The 19286-nt window shown below is 34.5% G+C and overlaps 2 protein-coding genes across 13 annotated transcripts in view; one reads left to right on the top strand and one right to left on the bottom strand.

The window, feature by feature from the left end:
• LOC117575649 (poly(U)-binding-splicing factor PUF60-B) overlaps positions 1-11296 on the top strand; it is a 131662-nt gene extending 120366 nt beyond the window's left edge. For all 11 annotated transcript variants that reach the window (XM_034259935.2, XM_052007802.1, XM_052007803.1 and 8 more), the window contains 3 exons: positions 3405-4053; positions 8498-9204; positions 9273-11296. In XM_034259935.2, the coding sequence (XP_034115826.2) occupies positions 3405-4053; positions 8498-9204; positions 9273-9750 (1834 nt within the window). In that variant the 3' untranslated portion in view covers positions 9751-11296. The remainder of the gene's footprint in view (positions 1-3404; positions 4054-8497; positions 9205-9272) is intronic.
• On the bottom strand, positions 1681-19197 carry LOC117575658 (uncharacterized). Of its 2 annotated transcripts, none has more exons than XM_052007805.1 (6): positions 19039-19197; positions 18927-18975; positions 18790-18860; positions 2171-2326; positions 2019-2112; positions 1681-1972 (listed from the first exon to the last, which is right to left on the bottom strand). In XM_052007805.1, the coding sequence occupies exons 1-5, from the start codon at positions 19099-19101 to the stop codon at positions 2032-2034; spliced, it is 420 nt and encodes a 139-aa protein (XP_051863765.1). In that variant the 5' UTR covers positions 19102-19197; the 3' UTR covers positions 1681-1972; positions 2019-2031. The 2 variants fall into 2 exon arrangements, with proteins under 2 accessions (XP_051863765.1, XP_034115837.2); XM_034259946.2 differs by having other exon boundaries at positions 1681-1952.
• Between the last annotated feature and the right edge of the window lie 89 nt (positions 19198-19286).

Here is a 19286-nt window from a genome sequence, read left to right as displayed (position 1 = left end):
GTTGCCGCACCATCACGTTGCCGGAAAAAGATGAAATATGTTTTTTCCGCTTTACTGAGTTTCCCTTTTTTTTTTTTTTTTTTTTTGTCTCTTCTGTGTTGCGTGTCCTGAACGGATTTCCAATGCAATTTTAAATTGAGTTACGCATTCGATGCGTCCCTTTAAGCTTATTGAACTTTATGATTTGGGCAAAACTTTTTTATGGAATCGTTAAAATGTTTCACAACTAGCAATTGACGCGTTGTTTATTTGACGCAATTAAAATGCTTGGCCATTAAAATGTTATGGTCATAGCGTACTTGGGGGATGGATGGGATGGCGGTGATGGCGGTGGTGGAGGTGGTGGTAACTTGTAAGTGCGCCTAATCGAATTAGAATTTTAGGCGTCCCCGTCGCTGTTGATGTCATCGCCTGGAAAGATCTATTTCTAGACATGTGTGCGAATAGGTCACCTGACCACCGAATATCCATTGACCACATTGTCTTCTGTCCATTGTCCATTGTCTATTGTCCATACGGCATCCGGCTAGAAGCATTTGCCTTCGGATTGACACTGCGTCCCATAAATATTTTAATGCACACATTTTCTGGGTCAGTAGCAGCGGCGGCCATAGAAATGCTTTGTGTACGCCTGTCAAATGCTGCACACGACACGCCCATTGCCCAAAAATTGGCAAGTTCAATAACCGACAGGAGGAAAAGGTATACGAACAGTGTCTCACACATACACACACACACACACACACACATACATACACTTGCACGCTGACTTGCAACTGCTGCTTGTCATTCGCTTTATTGAATTATTTTGCAATTTATTTTAATAAATTTAATGTCCTTTGGCATTATTTTCTTGCCCTTGCGCCCGCCAAAGCATATTTTTGCTTGCATGTGTGTGCGTGCGTGCGTTCGTGTATTTGTGTGTGTGTGTGAGGCTACGTCGCTGTCGTCGAAAATCAATAACGCACAACGCATTCGTGCTGCCGGCGCCGATGCTAACGCCAACGCTAACGTCAGCGCCTCTGCCTCGATTTGTTTTTGATTAACACGCACACACACACACCAACATAAACACACACACACAATCGCACATTTACACCCGCAAAATCTGTCTCAATTTAATGCTTTCGTTTAGAGAGTCCATGAAAAGGAAAATTGTGCTGCCAAATCATAATTTTTGAGGGATTTTTTTTTTCACTTACTGCGCAGATGCATTGGAAAGGACGGAAAGTACAAGAATTCCCCTGAGAGCAACATACAAGTAACGTGGTTAAGCTATTTTGCATTAAACGCGAGATGAACTCAAAAGGGAAGGGATTTTTCTTTTCTCTTGAGAAATATGAATTATGTATCGACAATTATTTAACATTTCCACCTATATTCCTGTAAAATGGCAGCCATTTTCATGTTCAGCTAAAAATCATTGTTATTTGAGTTCCACTCGAATTTCCATGCGCGCCCGAGACTAGGCAACGAAAATAAAATATTCCAACTGCCTTTATGACTGCTTGCTTTGAACTACTTGCTGTTAAGTTTCGCACTGCTTGCGTTATTGGTTGTCACAGTAGCTCTCAAACCTACTTACAAAGCAGTTTGCGAAGCAATATAAAATCAAACTTCCTGTTTTTTTTTTTTAATGTGTATCGATTTCAGTAGTGAGTAAAGATAAATTCGATCATGTGAATATCCTGCTTAACAGATTTACTATGAATTTATTTATCGCTAGTTGGGCTTATTTCAATCTGTGTGTGCGAGTTTTTTACCCGACCGCACGTATATAAAGACATATTTCATATATACATAATATGTTAGTTAATATGGGTTGTTTGTTAAATATTGGCAACTATGAATTGTATTCTACAAAAAGTGCACCACACAAAATACTCTCTGCTATTGTGTTCTTAGGATCAGTCTTTTGCTATGACAATAAATTTTCTCTTCACCATGTTAGCCTGTGTGAAAAATAACATGTCTTATTAAATTATAGAAGCGATATTAAACAAATTGAAAATAAATACCTTACTGGTCGAATCATTCTTCAGCTTTTTCAGCACCTTGTAACGCTTTGATTAGTTCTGGCGGATTTTCGTACTTTTGATTAAACACAATAAACTATAAAGTGAACATTAAAATTAGTTTAAATTATAATTAGTTTTCATAGTTAGCTTGCCTTGCGGATCGGTGCCTTGTAACCTTTGCGCGTCTCAACAATTTCGCATGGTGCAGTTTTTGTATAATACACATCATCTCTGGTTAGAGCCAGACGAGTGAGCGCAAGAATCTCCAATGTTAGGCCGATAACTGTTACAATTATAATAGGCACGGCCTGTAGAATGTGAGAGATGATTTAATTACTGGGTAAATGATTTCAAGTAGTTTTAGCAGCCACTTGAGAAATTCCCTCAACACATACTTAACAACACTACCACCTGCGAACGGCACCAGCTATGCAACACTGTCTAGTGCCCCAAAGTCCTGCTACCTACCTGACAACCCTCTAGCATCTATCGTGCAGGGCAACCCCAGGCAGACACACAGAAACGTCGAGTAACGTGTGTGTGTGAATGCATGTACAATGCTTATGAATGTGTGCGTGTATGCGACAGCTGTCTTTACTCAATCCGCCGAAGCGACGCTTGTCATGTATGTGTGTGTGTTGTGTTTTCGAATGCCTCTGCGCACGCTCTTTCGTTGTTCAAAATTGTTGTTTCGTTTCGGCTTTGGGTTTTGGACAGTTTGCTGTATACTTTGCACATCCTGCGACGCATTTCGAATTCAACAGTCGCGCCGCGCAGACGTACAGGAAACAATTTAATAATCGTACATAACAGAGAAAATCCAGCTTATAAATTGTCTCGATTAACTAACATTGTAGCATACAATTACCATACAATATATATTTGTGGAATATAGCAAATTCGGAAGGGCAATAGTCGTGTCTAATACTCGTATGCTCTTCGTGCCGCGATGACATTTGCATTAATTTATGTGCTTGTTGAAATCAAATAACTAAATAACTAAGTCTCCCCGGCCATTGCCATTGGCAACAAAAACAAAGCTAACATCCAATAAAATAACATAATAAAGAAGTGCACAAGCAAAGAAACAATCGTAAAGCAACGTTCCTTATCCGTTTGTTTGGTTGAAAACGGAAAACGTCAAACGCAACGCAAAAGAAAAAGAAAAAACGCGAATAAATTGTTAAAATAAATAAAACAATTAATTAAATTGTTCCGCGTAATCATTACGGCCTTCAAGATTCAGCTAAAACAGGAAATGCACGCGCTCAAGGAGGGCGCCACAATGCTGCATCACCATCAGCATCCGGCTCCACCACAGTCGCAGCCAGTGCCGGGATCACGCGATGATTTGCTCACCGCTGACAATTTTTTCTTTGCCCACAGCAATCCGATTGATAACGCAGCCGCTGCAGCTGCCGCCGCCGCCGCCGGCCTCATTGATCCACATCACAATCGGGATCTGCATAACGCATTGGTCGCTTCCATAGCCAACAGCAATGTGGCGGCCATCAATGGCACATTGACCACCGCAGCGGTGCTAAAGAGCGCAGCTGCCGCCCAGGCTCAAGCTCAGGCTCAGGTGCAGGCCCAGGTTCAGGTGCAGCAGTCACAGCAGTCGCAGCAGAGCGCATCAGGACAGACTCAACAACAGCAGCAGCAGCCCATATCTGGACAGGATCAAGCAAGCGTACAGAATGCAGCCATCACCAATGGCAACCAGCAGCAACAGCAGCAGCAACAACAGCAGGCTGCACAGCAGGCAGCCCTGGCACTGCTCAAGGTGGAGAATGTAAACGGAGCTGCAGCCGCAGCAGCAGGTCAGAATGGCAGCGGTGCCAACTTGAGCATCAAGAGCAGCTCGTCTGGCCGTTCGACGCCCAGCAACAGTGGCGGCAGTCTCTCAGATCCAGCTCCAGGCAAACTGTTCGTGGGCGGCCTCAGCTGGCAGACATCGTCGGAGAAGCTTAAGGAGTACTTTAACATGTTCGGCACCGTCACCGATGTGCTCATCATGAAGGATCCAGTGACACAGGTAAGCCAAAAGTAGTCGATGCCTTTGTATGTATTTGCAATGCTTCCACATTTCTATTTCTATATCTATTTCCATTTGTGTTTCTACTACTCTTTCAATGCCCATATACACGAGAGAGAGAGAGTATATTGGCAAAAACAAACACATTTCAACTTCTCTCGCTGCAAATTTTACTCTCGGATTCTTTCAATTTTTCAGTTTTGTTGTTTTGTTTGCGTTTCTCTGTTGCTCTGCGCTGATTTTCGGTTTACAGCTATGTTCGCTGGGCTTATCTTGTCGTTTTTCACTCTCTTTTCGCTCTCCCTATTCCTCACTCCTCTCCTTTCGCATTTGTCACTCTGCGCAGATGCAGCTGCCCTTTAACTGCAAAAGCAAATACAGCAACAACGATGATAATATACTATGACAGTATAATATAGTATGTGAGCCACGCCACCGAGTCTTTGCCCTTTTTTTGTTTAGCGAGCTCATCTTCCCTTCATTTTGCATCTTTCGCATTATTTATTGGTTCCTACCTGGTTTAGAATTACAGTATTTGCTTCGTGCCAAACAAGCGACATACGAGACCACGAAATTACAATAACAGGAGTTTAAAAACAAAGAAACAGCAGGGTACAACACAGTAATAAATCAGTTTGCGCATATAGTGTTACATTTTAACCAGAACCCAATTTCCGAATACGGAATTAAAACCCAAGTCCGTTGTATTAAAAGAGTTTTTTAGATTACAGGGCAAATGCAAAGAATACAGTTTTATAGCCACTGTCACAATACTCAATGTAAGCAGTGCTTTAGCAGTTTTCACAGTGTCGTCGTTGCATATTAGGTACACTTGCAGCGGAAATTGCCTTTTGAGCACGCTTATTAAGCAATTTGTCCGATCGATAAGCAAAGCGTAGACATCCAATCAGTCACAAACACACAATTTTATATGAACACACAGTAATACGAATACATTGCAGTTGTTCTTATTTACTTGCACATTTTGCAGCGGACAGCGAGCAGCGCGCGCGCACTGTTATGCCATTAAAAATAGCAGCTGCCGTTGCGAGTCCTGTGCGCGCAGCTGTTTCCCCTTCATTCGGTTGCTGAGCAGCCTGGTGGCACAAGACACAATGCCAACTTGGCTCAGGGTAGCTTAGGGTTGTTTTGTCCTCATGCGAGCAATTGCGCAATTACGGCAACTACAACTACAACTACAGTAGTGTGTTCCATAGTAGTAGGGACTGAACATTCGAGAGTTTATTCGCAAGCGCCGAATCTAACGGGGGTTGTCCTTCCAGCAGCAGACGACAGACAACAGCTAAACGCAAGCAAATACTGTCTCTGTAGTATGTTATAAAATATGCCACATACATACTATACACATAAAAACTACGCACGACAATGCACCTTTTGTGCCTCAAAAACAAAGGAAACAAAAAAAAAAAGAAAAACTGGTTTACCAACTGGCACAACTCACATACACATTTTCTCAGTGAGTGTGCGAGTATTTGTGAGTGTATGAGTGTGTGAGAGTATCCTGTCTATAGGTTAACCATCATCAAGTACAACTAGTTTTTAAGCATAGGATCCAAAAGTTTAGCTAGCACATACGTATGTAGTTGAAAACTGTATGAAATACTAAAAATATGATCATATAATCCGTATGAAAAACATAAAAACTTTAAAAGTGGCGAGTGGAACGTGGAGCGAACCCGCCGCGGTTTTGGAGCTGGAACTTTGACGCGTGATTCTGACGACTGTGCAGTCGCAGCTGTTGCGCAGGTAATGCGAGGCGGACCCCAAAAAGGATCAAGATGAAAACGTGAACAATGTTCTTAGGTACATGTTTAAAACAAATTACAAAACAAAATAAATAAAAAACGCCAACAATATTGTTTATAACTGTATAAAAAACGTTTAGCGTATACTCGTACTCTCAGCTGGCGCATCGTACTCTCGTATCTCTCGTACTTTATAACTCTGAGCAAACTTAATACATAATACATACAATATATTTACCAATTATTACAATAATAATTATCGTACTATAATCTCGTATTCTAATTGATCTTGATCGTACTCGTACTCGTACTCGTATTGTGTACTTCGTTATTTAGCGTTTCACCCAAAAGCAGCAAAATTCCTAAATGCATACTTACAACTCAACTTACTTAACTTATATTAGTATGTATGTATTCTCGATAAGCAAGCCGACGTGTGTGCCTCCTAAAACTAACTACGAGTAATTTACATATCGTACTCTTTATGTATATACCTCTATATGCAAATAACTATTTACTATAATCGACATACATATGTATAGAGCGAATCTTAGAAGCTGTCATTTAGTTGCAGCAACTTATTTAATTACCCCCGAATTGTACAAAACAAGAACCACAAAAAAAAATGAAAATTATTATAAACCAAAAATAAGATTACTCCCATTTAGCAGTAAGATGTGGATACATTTGCCCGTTTCGCTTGGGCATAATATTTGTTTGTACTTATCATACGTTTACAATAAATATATATATACACACACATACACACACACGTTATATATTCTTTAAAGAATTTATTTAGTCCTAGCCAATATTTATACCACGTATCCGTTAGCTGTTAATTTACTTAATACTTTTAAGTTTATAATATTGCAATTATATTTTACAAGTTTGCTTTCTGCTTTATAATTTCTTTGGCATACACATTTTCTTGTATCTTTTAACTATCAATTTCCTAAGTAGTACATGTCCCCAAAACATATAAGATATTTATTAGTTGATTTTTATTTACTCTTTTTTTCATTATTTTTATTTGTGTTGTGGGTTCAATTGAAGCTAAATTATAAAGATATAAAATTATATAGTTTTATTTGTAAAGTGTAGTGGGAATTGAAACTGATTGAAAATTCTAGAAATATATAAATGAAATTTAATTGAGTTCCCTATTGTTAAGATAGAAAATAATTCATAAAATCCCTGTAAGATTATGAATTGCAGCTCAAAATAAAAAACAAATCAAAAATGGTTCTATAATAATCATAATCTTTTACGTAGAGAATTATATGTTTGTTATTCATATTAAGTAATAGGCTTCCGTCCTTACTATATCATCTTAAAACAAAAAGTGCTCAACAAAATCTAGAATACTTAAGGAATTGTAATCTGAAAGAAACCACTTAACATACTAGTCCTAGTATTTTGTTATTATCAGACCAAGTATAATCCCAGAGATTACATAGAGACTAGATTATTTCGAAGATTTTTTTCTGCAAGACTATATAACTATAATCGCAATAAACTTAAGTGATATATATTGTATTCTACAAATTGTAACATGTAAAGTCAATCAACAACATTTATCTTATTTCGTGTAATGAATATATAATAAAATATATAATAACTATTATAATAACCCGCAATTGTATAGGATAAGCTCAAAGCTATTCGTTAATCGTACTTATACCTAGGAGTTTAAATCTCAAATCATCGCATAAGTATGTTGTATTGGCCTAGTAATTGCGTTGCTCCGTTTTAACTCTTTCTCTGTCTTACTACCTGACTACTATCTACTTACTCTCTATATGTATCTCTTAAATATTTATAAGATCACTTATAATGGCTCATACTTATCTTTCGATTTACGTTGAATATTATTTCTAAATCGATGGGTGGAAGACATGTTATCGACACAAAATGAATATGTATATGTATGTATATATCTTAGAATGGAATTGATGATGGAATTGAATCTTGAATAGTTACATATACATACATACATACGCAATTACTATATACTATATTCTATAATGATTGATCGCAAAATGTATTTAGTCAAATTTTAGTTATTAGTAAGCATTATTTTGATGTGTGTTTAATTCTTCAGATTTGTGTTAATTTGTTGTCGATTTATTCATTGGACGAAATACCAAAAGAGAATCAAGTGACCATATGTCATCAATCGGTCAATCAATCAATCAATCAGTCGGTATGTCTGTCTAATGGCAGCATACAAATCGTAGTGAAAACTAAACTTGAGTCTATGTTAATGTTACAATTACATTTTTGATTTGAATTTAAATATACATATATACGATTTGTATATAGTATGTTATAAACATTTTTCAACCTTATTTAATTTCAATATATTTTTGTGGTGACATCAACTGTTGAGCTGTTGATGATTTTGATGGATTGATTCTTACTTTGTTGGACTTTTGCTAACGTTTCGTAGGCAATTTACAGTTATTAACTTGCAACTAGCTGATCACTTTGCAATTTAGTCTTATATACTTATTTACATATATACTACTTATTCGTAAAAGCCGCCTCTAACCAATTGAAGCGCTACCTCATTTGTCTAAAGTTGCTAAACATCATTCCATTTTTTCTCTATTTCTCTCTATCTTTGCTACCGTCTCGCCCACTCTTTTTGTCTCTCGCGATTACAACACTTATAGCGCAGTCGCGGCTTTGGCTTCATCACATTCCAAGAGCCCTGCACCGTTGACAAGGTGCTCAAGGTGCCGATACACACACTGGATGGCAAGAAGATCGACCCCAAGCATGCCACGCCCAAGAACCGACCCCGTCAAGCCAATAAGACCAAAAAGATCTTTGTGGGCGGCGTTTCGCAGGACACATCCGCGGAGGAGGTCAAGGCCTACTTCAGTCAATTTGGTGCCGTCGAGGAAACAGTGATGCTGATGGATCAGCAGACGAAGCGCCATCGCGGCTTTGGCTTCGTCACCTTTGAGAACGAAGACGTTGTGGATCGTGTGTGCGAGATTCACTTTCACACCATCAAGAACAAGAAGGTGGAATGCAAGAAGGCACAACCCAAAGAGGCAGTCACCCCGGCTGCTCAACTGCTGCAGAAGCGCATCATGCTGGGCACTCTGGGCGTCCAGCTGCCCACAGCTCCTGGCCAGCTTATTGGAGCACGCAGTGCCGGTGTGACCACCATGAATCCCTTGGCCATGCTGCAGACACCCACACAGCTGCTGCAGTCTCCGGCTGCCGCAGCGGCCGCACAGCAAGCGGCGCTTATATCACAGAATCCGTTTCAAGTACAAAACGCAGCAGCCGCAGCCACAATGGCCGCCAATCAGAGCAACTTTGGCAAACTGCTTGCCACATATCCACAGACAGCGCTGCACAGCGTCAGGTGAGTCTCTCAGCTTGTTCTGCGTTATCTGTTCTCAATTAATATTCGATTTTCTCCACACATTTCAGATATGCACCCTACACCATACCCGCCAGCGCCGCCACTGCCAATGCCGCATTGATGCAGGCCCACCAGGCACAGAGCGCTGCGGTGGCGGCCCATCAGCAGCAGCAGCAGTCGCACAATGCCCACGCCGCAGCTGCCGTCGGTCTGCAGCATCCGCATCAGCAACAACAACAGCATCACAATGCCGCCGCCGTCGCAGCCGCCGCCTCAAACTCAGCCTCTCAGGCACACTCAGCTGCCGCGGCCGCCGCTCTCGCTGCGAATGCGGCCAACAGCGCGGGCGCCAATGCCCATTCCCTGGCCGCCGCTCAACAGGCTGCCCTTGTGGCTGGCAATCCTCTGAACGCGGCCGCTGCCGCAGCAGCTGCTGCTGGCAATCCGGCTGCTGCCTATCCCAATTATGCGCTGGCCAATGTGGACATGTCCAGTTTCCAGGGCGTCGATTGGAGCAGCATGTATGGCATGGGCATGTATGTCTAAACCGTGCTCAACCCCCCACTTGCTGCCCTCTCTCTTCCCTCGCCCTCGCCCACTTTCTTCTCTCTCCTCTGAAGCCCTTGATCTATATTTCAATTGGTAATTTGCATAGAACAATAATGCATACAGACACAACTACACTCTCAACTCTGACACATACTTAGAGAACCTCACATCTCACATCATCCCACACACAAACACACACACACACAACGAAAATTGGTTTACCATAGTTCTTAGTGCCACACCAATACACACTACATATGAAAGCATATTAAGTATTATATTTAAGGGCCCCACGCAAAGGCGAATTATATGCGTTCAATAATAATAACAAACATGATAAGCAATATAAGCAACATCAACAACAACAACAACAGCAACATCAACAACATACTGCAGCCGGCGAGGCACCGCTGCAAATAAGCAGAGCATAAACCACAAAACAAAACAATGAATAATACTACAAAAAAAAAAAACAAAAAATTAAACCAAAAAGCAAAAATTATTGAAAAAAAAAAAAACAGAAAAAAAAACTTTAAAAAACCACCGATTGTGATTGCGTTTAATTGTAGCAGTTTATATAATTTTTAGTGCATAATATCTAAAACATAAACCTATTATATAACATAAACATATAAAACAAAAGAAATATATTTATAAAAATTTAAATTAAAAAGAGAAAACCATTAAAGCTCATTGAACAACAAGCAAAGTAAGAGAGGGCAAGACGAGAACAAATTGGTAATGCTCAAGCCTCTTTTTATAAGATATGTAATATAAACATAAATGATAAAAAAAAAAACAAAATAAAATCACAACATGGGAAACTTCATAGAACGAGAAACTTAAAAGAATTCATTAGATATACACACACATCACATAGTTTATTAATTTTGAGCTCGAATTTAATTCACCCAGCCTAGCAGTTAGACAGAGACAGAGACAACGACTCAACAGACCCAACATTTATTCATCTAACTAAAACAATAAGGAACACTCACTATCTTCATTGTACTTAATACAACTGCTGTTGAAACTGCGTCATACAACAACACCCGCACACTCATAAGATATGTCATTATTATACTCTTATGATATTATTTGGTTGTGTGTGGTCTTTAGTTAAAAGTTGCTTGTTCTTGTACCATTTAAGACCAGCAAAATGCTCAGCTGTGTTGATTGACATGTGGACCACAAGACAGCTCTAAACTCCTTTCTGTATTATTTTAATAACTATGTCTCTTTCTCCTCCCAAGCAAGCAGTAGGCACATCTTACTAATCTCTTTGAATATTAAATATTTGTATTTTCATGCATTAACTATTCAATATTTAATTTTTTTTCTATCATCCGCATAGTATCCAGGTAAAATATATTTTTTGTAGTTATTGCATTATTGATACACATACAGAAACACATACACAAACAACTCCTTCTCCCCTTTAGTTCTAGATCTATTTTGTAATTGATTAGTTGTAGTAATTGCATTTGAGTTTTGCATTAAAAACAAATCACACTACACACATACACTTACACCTACACCTACACCAACAAAAATACATAGAACTCATTATATAATATTAATCTTAATAATTAAAAATGATAAACAAAATCTACAAATCAACCAGAGATCGCCATTGGAGGCGTTGTATACCCTTTAAAACATTTGATTCGCTTGCATGTTTAAAGTTAATTTTAATATTTACTTAGTTATCATTTGAAAGTAATAATTTGCGAATGTAAATATAGTTTAATTGTATGTGTATACACATGAACAACATAATTATAATTGCGACAAATACATTTGAAGTAATTTTTGTGTTTAATAAACTGGTTTACTACAAAAACAAAACAAAATATTGCTAATGAATCAAGCAAAAAACAAAACAAAAAAAACGTGAATTTGTGTCTTTTTTTAACTTATATTTACCAGCCTGTATATACTAGTGTTGATTATCATTTATGGTGTATTCATTTCTTAATATATTTTTCGTTGATATTTCGTATACCACACACCTCTGTAAATGTTGTGATCTTCTCTATTGTTTCTCACCATGCGTAGATGTTTCCAATTTGCAAGGTGAAACTTTGTGTTTTTTTCTTTTTTGTATGTGTTGCTGCATTTGTTAAGGTAAGTATGTTTTTACCTGGGTATTCCTATATATAAACATATAGTATATTTGTTACATACAATTTATTAGTTTTGTACAGATAATCTTTGCATCCTAAAAAAAAACCCTGTTGGATCGTCTCATATTTCCCATACCAAAGATAATTAGACATCATGCGGACATTTATAACATTTTGCTGGGCTGAAATTTAGACTCGTAATTCTAAATATTTATATTTACATACATACAAACACTCATACACAACGTATTCAATGAACTAATTTATTTATTTATTTATTACGAATACTTAACATTCCACAAAGCTATTGGTGCCATTCAAAAATAAAATATGTACTTATCAATATTATTTTATATTCCCTTTTATCCCAAAAAAAAATCCCAGAATACGTTAGTTAGATCTCAAACAAAATACACATATAAGATAAATAATTTACCAAAACAATTTGTGTGCTATTCCATACACTTTGTAATTGAACTAACTATACGTATTTATTTTTTTATACGAAGATGATTGTTAAATTTTACATAACTTTAATATTACATTATAATTTTATTTAAATTGTAAACTATATTAATAAATATGAAATATTTTTTTATTGAATTTTTCGTGGATTGTTCTTTAGCCTAAGAAGTCAAAAAATGCTTCCAAAATTTTTAATTTTTTCCTTTTCAAAAAGAAAGTTTTGCGATGCATATTAAAGATGATCGAAAATGTAGCCCATGCACTGTAGATAAGTTTAAAATGCTTTTGAACGGTTTCCATTCACTTTATTGTAATTTACTTTTCTAAATGTCTTCACATCAATTTATATGTATTCTACTCATTTTCAACGTTTTGCATTCTACACTCTGTATTCTGCATTAATTCAAAGTGATAAATAGACGCCAAATTAGTTTTGTACTTGGTAACAGTAAAAGTTGCAAAAGTCTGAGATCTCAATTCGAACTCAATCAAAACTGAAGAACTATACATAAACCAAAGAAAACTTGTCTAATGAAATGTTTTGATACCAAAAAACCATAATCCCAAGTAGTAGCTTCATAACTTTGATATTATTACTTAGTAAAAGAACTTACTACTATATAACGCTCTTTATATATATCGGTAAATATATACATATACATATAATTTTTATAACAACCATAGCATAGTTGAATTATTCAGTTTTCAATACGAATAATTATTATTATATCTTATTTTGTGGTAGCGATAAAAAAACAAGAAACCCAACATTTGTTTGATCAATCAAATTGCTGTAATATAAATTCATAAAACACCCAAAAAACACACACACAAACACTCATACACATACACAGATTCAGTTGTGTCAAATTGGAGTTTGTTTTATTTACTTATAGGATAACTTATCTAGTAAACTACATACATATTTAGCTATATATATGTAGAAGATTACATTGCATACATACAAAAAATATTAAATACTTATATAAAAAGCATGATGGAACATGTTCAGTAGTCAATTGCGTATACTTCTATATATACATAACAAGTATACATACTTATATACAATCTTTAAGAGAATGCAAGTAAAAAACATATATAAAGGAACCCAATTGCAATCCATATCATCTTCCTACATAAACAACAAAAGATTACGCAATCCCCATGTAGAAGGCATTAAATACTCATATAGGCATTATACTTTATACATAGATACAAACATGCAACATACATACATACATACATCATATGACAATAAGATCAACTGTGTTTCAGCATTCAAGTGTCAGTATTCGTAAACCAAATTACCTAAAGAAAAACTGAAGAAATTATAACCAGAACTCTTAACGATGGCCAATTATTAAATTGGCAATCGGTTTTAGCTATTGCACTATATTATCTAGTTGGATAATGTTGATGTTCTCTCATATACTCGTATACAAAAAGAAATATATACATTAGGACTAAAGTCGAGTGACAACTTTATAGATATTTACATGCATACAGCGATATTTAGCAAGACCGTGATATATTCAATTAGAGAGAAAACATACCCTTAAATATATTATATTATATGTATATATCTATTATATATAAAGGCCAGCGTCTCAAAAAGTGGCAAATATACATACTAAGAACATTTCAAAATTGAACGGAAAATTGATAATGGATAATGGAAAAAACAATATGGAAAACATTTCATGAGCCTAAGTGCGTCATTAAACTGTTGTTGTGAACCTACAAAACGCATATCACTTTGAATGTGTCAGGAGTTACAATTTTACACGATATATAACATTCGGTAATTGAAAAGTGTCTTGTTTTTTGAAAAGCGGTTTTGAATGATTCCCCTTCTTTACCTACTCATGATCCGAATCCCAAGGAGGTCTGCCTAAAAATATTGAGTGCAGATGGAGCGATGATTTTGATATGCTTTAGAAATTATTTGATTGAATAACATACAAATACAGATATATAGTAGTTGATTTGAATAAATAATGAGGACCAAATTCTAGCGAAATTCGATCACAAATCTAATCAGGTTATAACTCGTGTAAAACTAATTGATATATTAGAAACAACTCTCAGTTACGAGCATTTCTTGGCTTCTTGTCTATTGTTTCGCATTGTTATTTTTTTTATTAATTTTTTTGTTAACAAAAGCTCTCTACTCTCTACTCAACATGACAAATACTCTAACAAGCTAGTCAATTTATGTGCAGAGACACAGTTCAATACTCTTATCTAACTACACTTGCAACATACTTAAGTATAAAATAAGTATAAACCCATAAAAAAAACCTTAACTACCAAAAAAACCAAATCTAATAAAAACAATACTAAAACGTACACAATAAAGAATAAAAGCAATTATTTTCAAGTGAAAATATAAAAACCGAATAATAAAGATACAAATATAAAACAAAAAGCAAAATAAATTTAAAATGCTACAAAAGTATTTGTTTGATCATAATGACATTAGTTTTAAGCCTTAAATTTAAGTCATAACGTGTTGAATAATTTAAAGCAATGCAGCTCAGTAATAGAACCGACATTTACGGTTTACATATAAACTTGTACTTATTATAAATGCTATTTATTTATTAATTGCTAAGTATAAACACTTATATATTGAAAGCTCGAATTAAAATGCTATTCGTGCTTATTTCAAATGCTAATTTAAAAATGAAAAGTAAAACTAAACAAACAAAGCATAAAGTTAAAATGAGAGTACTTAAAAACTAGAAGTGTAACTAATTTAAGTGTTGAGAAAAATCAATATGACTACAAAACATAAATACAAACAATAAATATTTAAATGGAGTGTGTATGACATGAAAAGAAGAAATAAAAATAAAGAAAGATACGTTTTCTTATACATATATACAAAAAGGAACACAACTTTTAAAAGCTCGTCACATATCAATTCTAATGAGCTATATTTTGGATGAATACAACAAAATACACAAAAAAGATAATTGTACTTAACAAAAAAAGAAAGTTTAACGAAACGAAACGATCGAATTAAACACCAAGTTCAATTTTTATGTATTATAGGAAGATTTCTTTTAAACGGGGTAACCATACATTACTAAACGTAGTCTCTATAGTGAGCCCTACTATAAAGAGTTGAGTAAAGCCACAAAATTCTCCTTGGATGTAAGTGCTGCAATGCATCTGCCTTGGGAAAGTAAAAACAAAAAACACAATTTAATAATAAACTTAGACTCGTCTTCCAGCAACACTAATTGACATGACAAAACCGTAAAGACCTTAAAAATTGAACTAATTCACAAATTTATTAATGATATGGGTACAGTTTTGAATTAATCTGTTTTGTACTTTCTCGTTTTTGGCTTTGCTTCAATCTTTCAACTGAGATAATAATCGAAGCACAATACAATAATACAAACCCTATATGTAAGCTCAGCTTACAATGTACGAGTAAAAATAACAGCTATTTGAAAAACTCGAATATAACAGTACAACTTTCGCAACGTGGAATTTTGAAAAACAAATGTTGGATTAAGATTTGTTGACCTTGTTTGGTATGGTACAAAATCAATCCTTAAATCCCAAATTTCCCCCATTAGTTCTGTCAATAAATTAAATGTAATTTGAAAACTAGTTTTTGTACCCTCTGATCACTAACCAAAAAAAGAATGGGAAAACAATGGGTAAAACATCAGAAGAAATTACTAACTGTTGTATATTTGTTTCGCAAGTAAACTTTATACTACCACTATATAAACGATAAGCAAGTGCATTATATTGAGCAAGTAAAACAAAGATAAAAAGTAAAGGTAAAAATCGAAGTTTTAGTACTAAGTTATCACGTATATCTTTTAGGCCATAAGCAAGCCCCTATAAACCAGTTAAATTGAATTGAATTTAGTTTGGACTAATAACATATGTATTGAACGTATTTATTGAAACATCTTGCAGCCAACATATGAAATGGTAATGTTTAAATATTATATTTATTTACTATAAATGGCAATTAACAGGCGATACTTTAATGCAAGAAAAATCAACAGCTGAGAAGTGCATCAGAAAAACCTGTAATTGCTTTCGCTCTATACTTGTAGCGATGTTTAGAACTATATATCACTTTATACTATATATGAAATGTAAACTGTATTTACTCTTACATTTAGCTATGTCTCAAGAAAAAACACTTTAAAATGCTGAAATAAATTTCTCAACATTTTTAAAACGAACGAAATAAATGAAAATTTAAAATGTGAAAGCAAAGAAAAAAACCTTTTGAATAATAAAACAACATTTGCATTTGATTTGAAAGGCTCAAACTGGAAGAACAAAAATTCAATAATTCAATGAACTTAACTTAATATTCAAGTAAATTAGTAAATTACTTTGTCGTAAGTAGTTCGCACGCATTTTTTGCTGTACAATGCACAGAAAATTAATGTATACTTATGAATACAATATAAATGTATAATCCAAAGAGTATATTCTTAAAATAAGCTATATATAAATATATATTATATTAGTTGATAGTTGAATTAGAAACCACCGTCATATTAGACTTTGTAAAATGTACTTTGTACTCTGTAATGTACGTTCGTTTCTATCGTAATCGTATCGTATGTACTTCTACTCTTCAAATAATTTTCACATCCAATTTCAACACACTTAACTTGTAATACCCTTTATTTGGTAGAACATTGTAATTGTACTCGAATCGTATGGTAATTTGACTTGTTTTTAGTTAAAAATGCTTTAAATATGCTTTTTAGAAGAGAATAATTATTTCAGTATTCAATAATTTTAATTTAACTTTTACTTCTTAATAAGTATAAGACCGTAATATTTATTTTTAATTTGTAAAAATTCGATTTGGCTTTGATTTGTATATAAGATAACATCTATTTACATACGTACCATACATTGACGTTTATACATTTAAATTTTTAAATAAAAAGTGCATGTTGCCAACAGAATTGTTGAAATATTCATATTTGAATTTGAAACATCTGGAAACGCGAAGCAATCTATGCTATAAGAACAAAACTCGCTAACTATAACTATATATATGTATAAATATATATATACATATATTTATAGTAGCAGTCAAATAGAAAAGTCGAATCAGCTATTTATGTGGACAATACTTGTTCTGTTTGAAAATGTTCTAAATAAAAACAAAAAAATCCTAATGTCATATGAACATCTACAGATGTAGAGATGATAAGGACGTAAAAGCAATATATATAGTATATAAATTTGATACTGTTGTACTATATGTATGTATTTCGTACGATACATATGCGAATGCCTGAACAAAAGCTAACATTAGTTCATAAGAGCAGAGTTGATGATAATGACAATGACGAACCAATTTATGCATCGTACAAGGTACATCTACTTAATTACACACATAACTTACATATTCAAGAATATATACTACATTTTGTGTGTTTATTCGAATGAATTATTAAGAAACACACAAAATAAATAATAACAAAAACAAAAAAAAAAATAAGTTGAAGAAAACATTGAAGTAGTTTATGTTGCAACTTGTACTACAAATAAAATACAATAACCATTTATGTTCTATGTATATTATGCAACAAGGCAACACAATGAAAATGTGTTTGTTAAGCGAAAGCTAAGATTATAACTTATTTAGATGCTATATGGAGTTGTTTAGCTTCTTCTTATACAACAACAAACATACATATATTTAATTATTACAATATGCATATATAAAGTATACTTAGCTCTAGTTGATTAGCACTTAGTACGTAATTAGTATACACAAGCTCATAAACCACACCCTTACATAAATAGTACACACGAATTGGTTGGTAATGTATGTTGCGTATAAGTTTTGATAATTTTAAAAAACGTCATACGAACTCAAGATCCAAAAACTCACCTAAGTATTATTAATTGTCGCTGCGTAACGATATTTGTATGTTCATATGTATGTATATATATTATATATACATATGTATAATATATATAACATAAAACGTATAACTCAATAAATGTTTCACATAAAATATATTAATGTTTGAGTAGTTTTATAAAGTATTTTCTTTTATATTCCCATTTACCTCACGTTTTTCTTAACACCCATGAAACAATTATAATTTTCTCTCAGATTGTAAATTAGGCGTAGTTAGTTGTGTATAGAAAAAAATTGTATATGATTAATTTCTTAATCGAAACTTTAGTGAGCACATTAAACACCACACATTGAGTATTATCTATTCTACCGAATCCTTTTTAATATTAACATCTAAATGTGTATTATATATACAACAAATCTCTGATTTTATCTGAAAAATTCACTTATTTCATATAAATCTCGCAAATGGGTTTTAATTTTGGTAAGTTTACAATGACCAAGTAAATTGGGTGTATCAGAACTGAACTCATCACTTACACATCAATTAGAACTAAACTCAGCACTTACCCCCCAATGGTGTTTCAAAGCCTTCGCTGAAAATACACAACTCGGCCTCTCCATCCAGGGTACCGACGGTTCTGTGAGTCATGTTAATTACTTATTAGCAGATAAACAAAAGTTGTGAGACTTTCATAAGGACTTACTTCGTGCAGTGCTAGTATGTCGAACCGATAACCATTTATTTCTGGGAACCTACAAAACGTAAAAATATCATTTAAAAATAAATAAAGATTCTTTAAAAGAATTGCAATGCACCTGGGACACTAATTTGAGCAGCGATCGCCGTGAACTGTTCGTTGGCAATACACGCAACGGCATTTTGATAGACTAACAAACTAAACTTAATAATTTAATTAAATTCAATCTTTGAACATATACTACTTTCTGGATTACAATACAATCTAATTCAATACAATTTTGTTAAAACAAATTCTGACGTGGATGTACCCAAAGGTTGCTGAATGTTAACAAATGTTTTCTTGAATTTAAATGTTTCAGAATAG

Source organism: Drosophila albomicans, chromosome 2R (genome assembly GCF_009650485.2).
Source record: "Drosophila albomicans strain 15112-1751.03 chromosome 2R, ASM965048v2, whole genome shotgun sequence".
Lineage (NCBI taxonomy): Eukaryota > Metazoa > Arthropoda > Insecta > Diptera > Drosophilidae > Drosophila > Drosophila albomicans.
This window is presented reverse-complemented; position numbering and strand designations above follow the sequence as displayed.

Excerpts from the sequence above, each read along its gene's own strand:
- LOC117575658 (XM_052007805.1), bottom strand. The coding sequence starts at position 19,101 with ATGCCGTTGCGTGTATTGCCAACGAACAGTTCACGGCGATCGCTGCTC. Across the intron at positions 18,976-19,038 it reads TGCTCAAATTAGTGTCCCAG|GTTCCCAGAAATAAATGGTT; the intron begins GTGCATTGCAAT and ends TACGTTTTGTAG. Across the intron at positions 2,113-2,170 it reads ACAAGGCACCGATCCGCAAG|TTTATTGTGTTTAATCAAAA; the intron begins GCAAGCTAACTA and ends TTCACTTTATAG.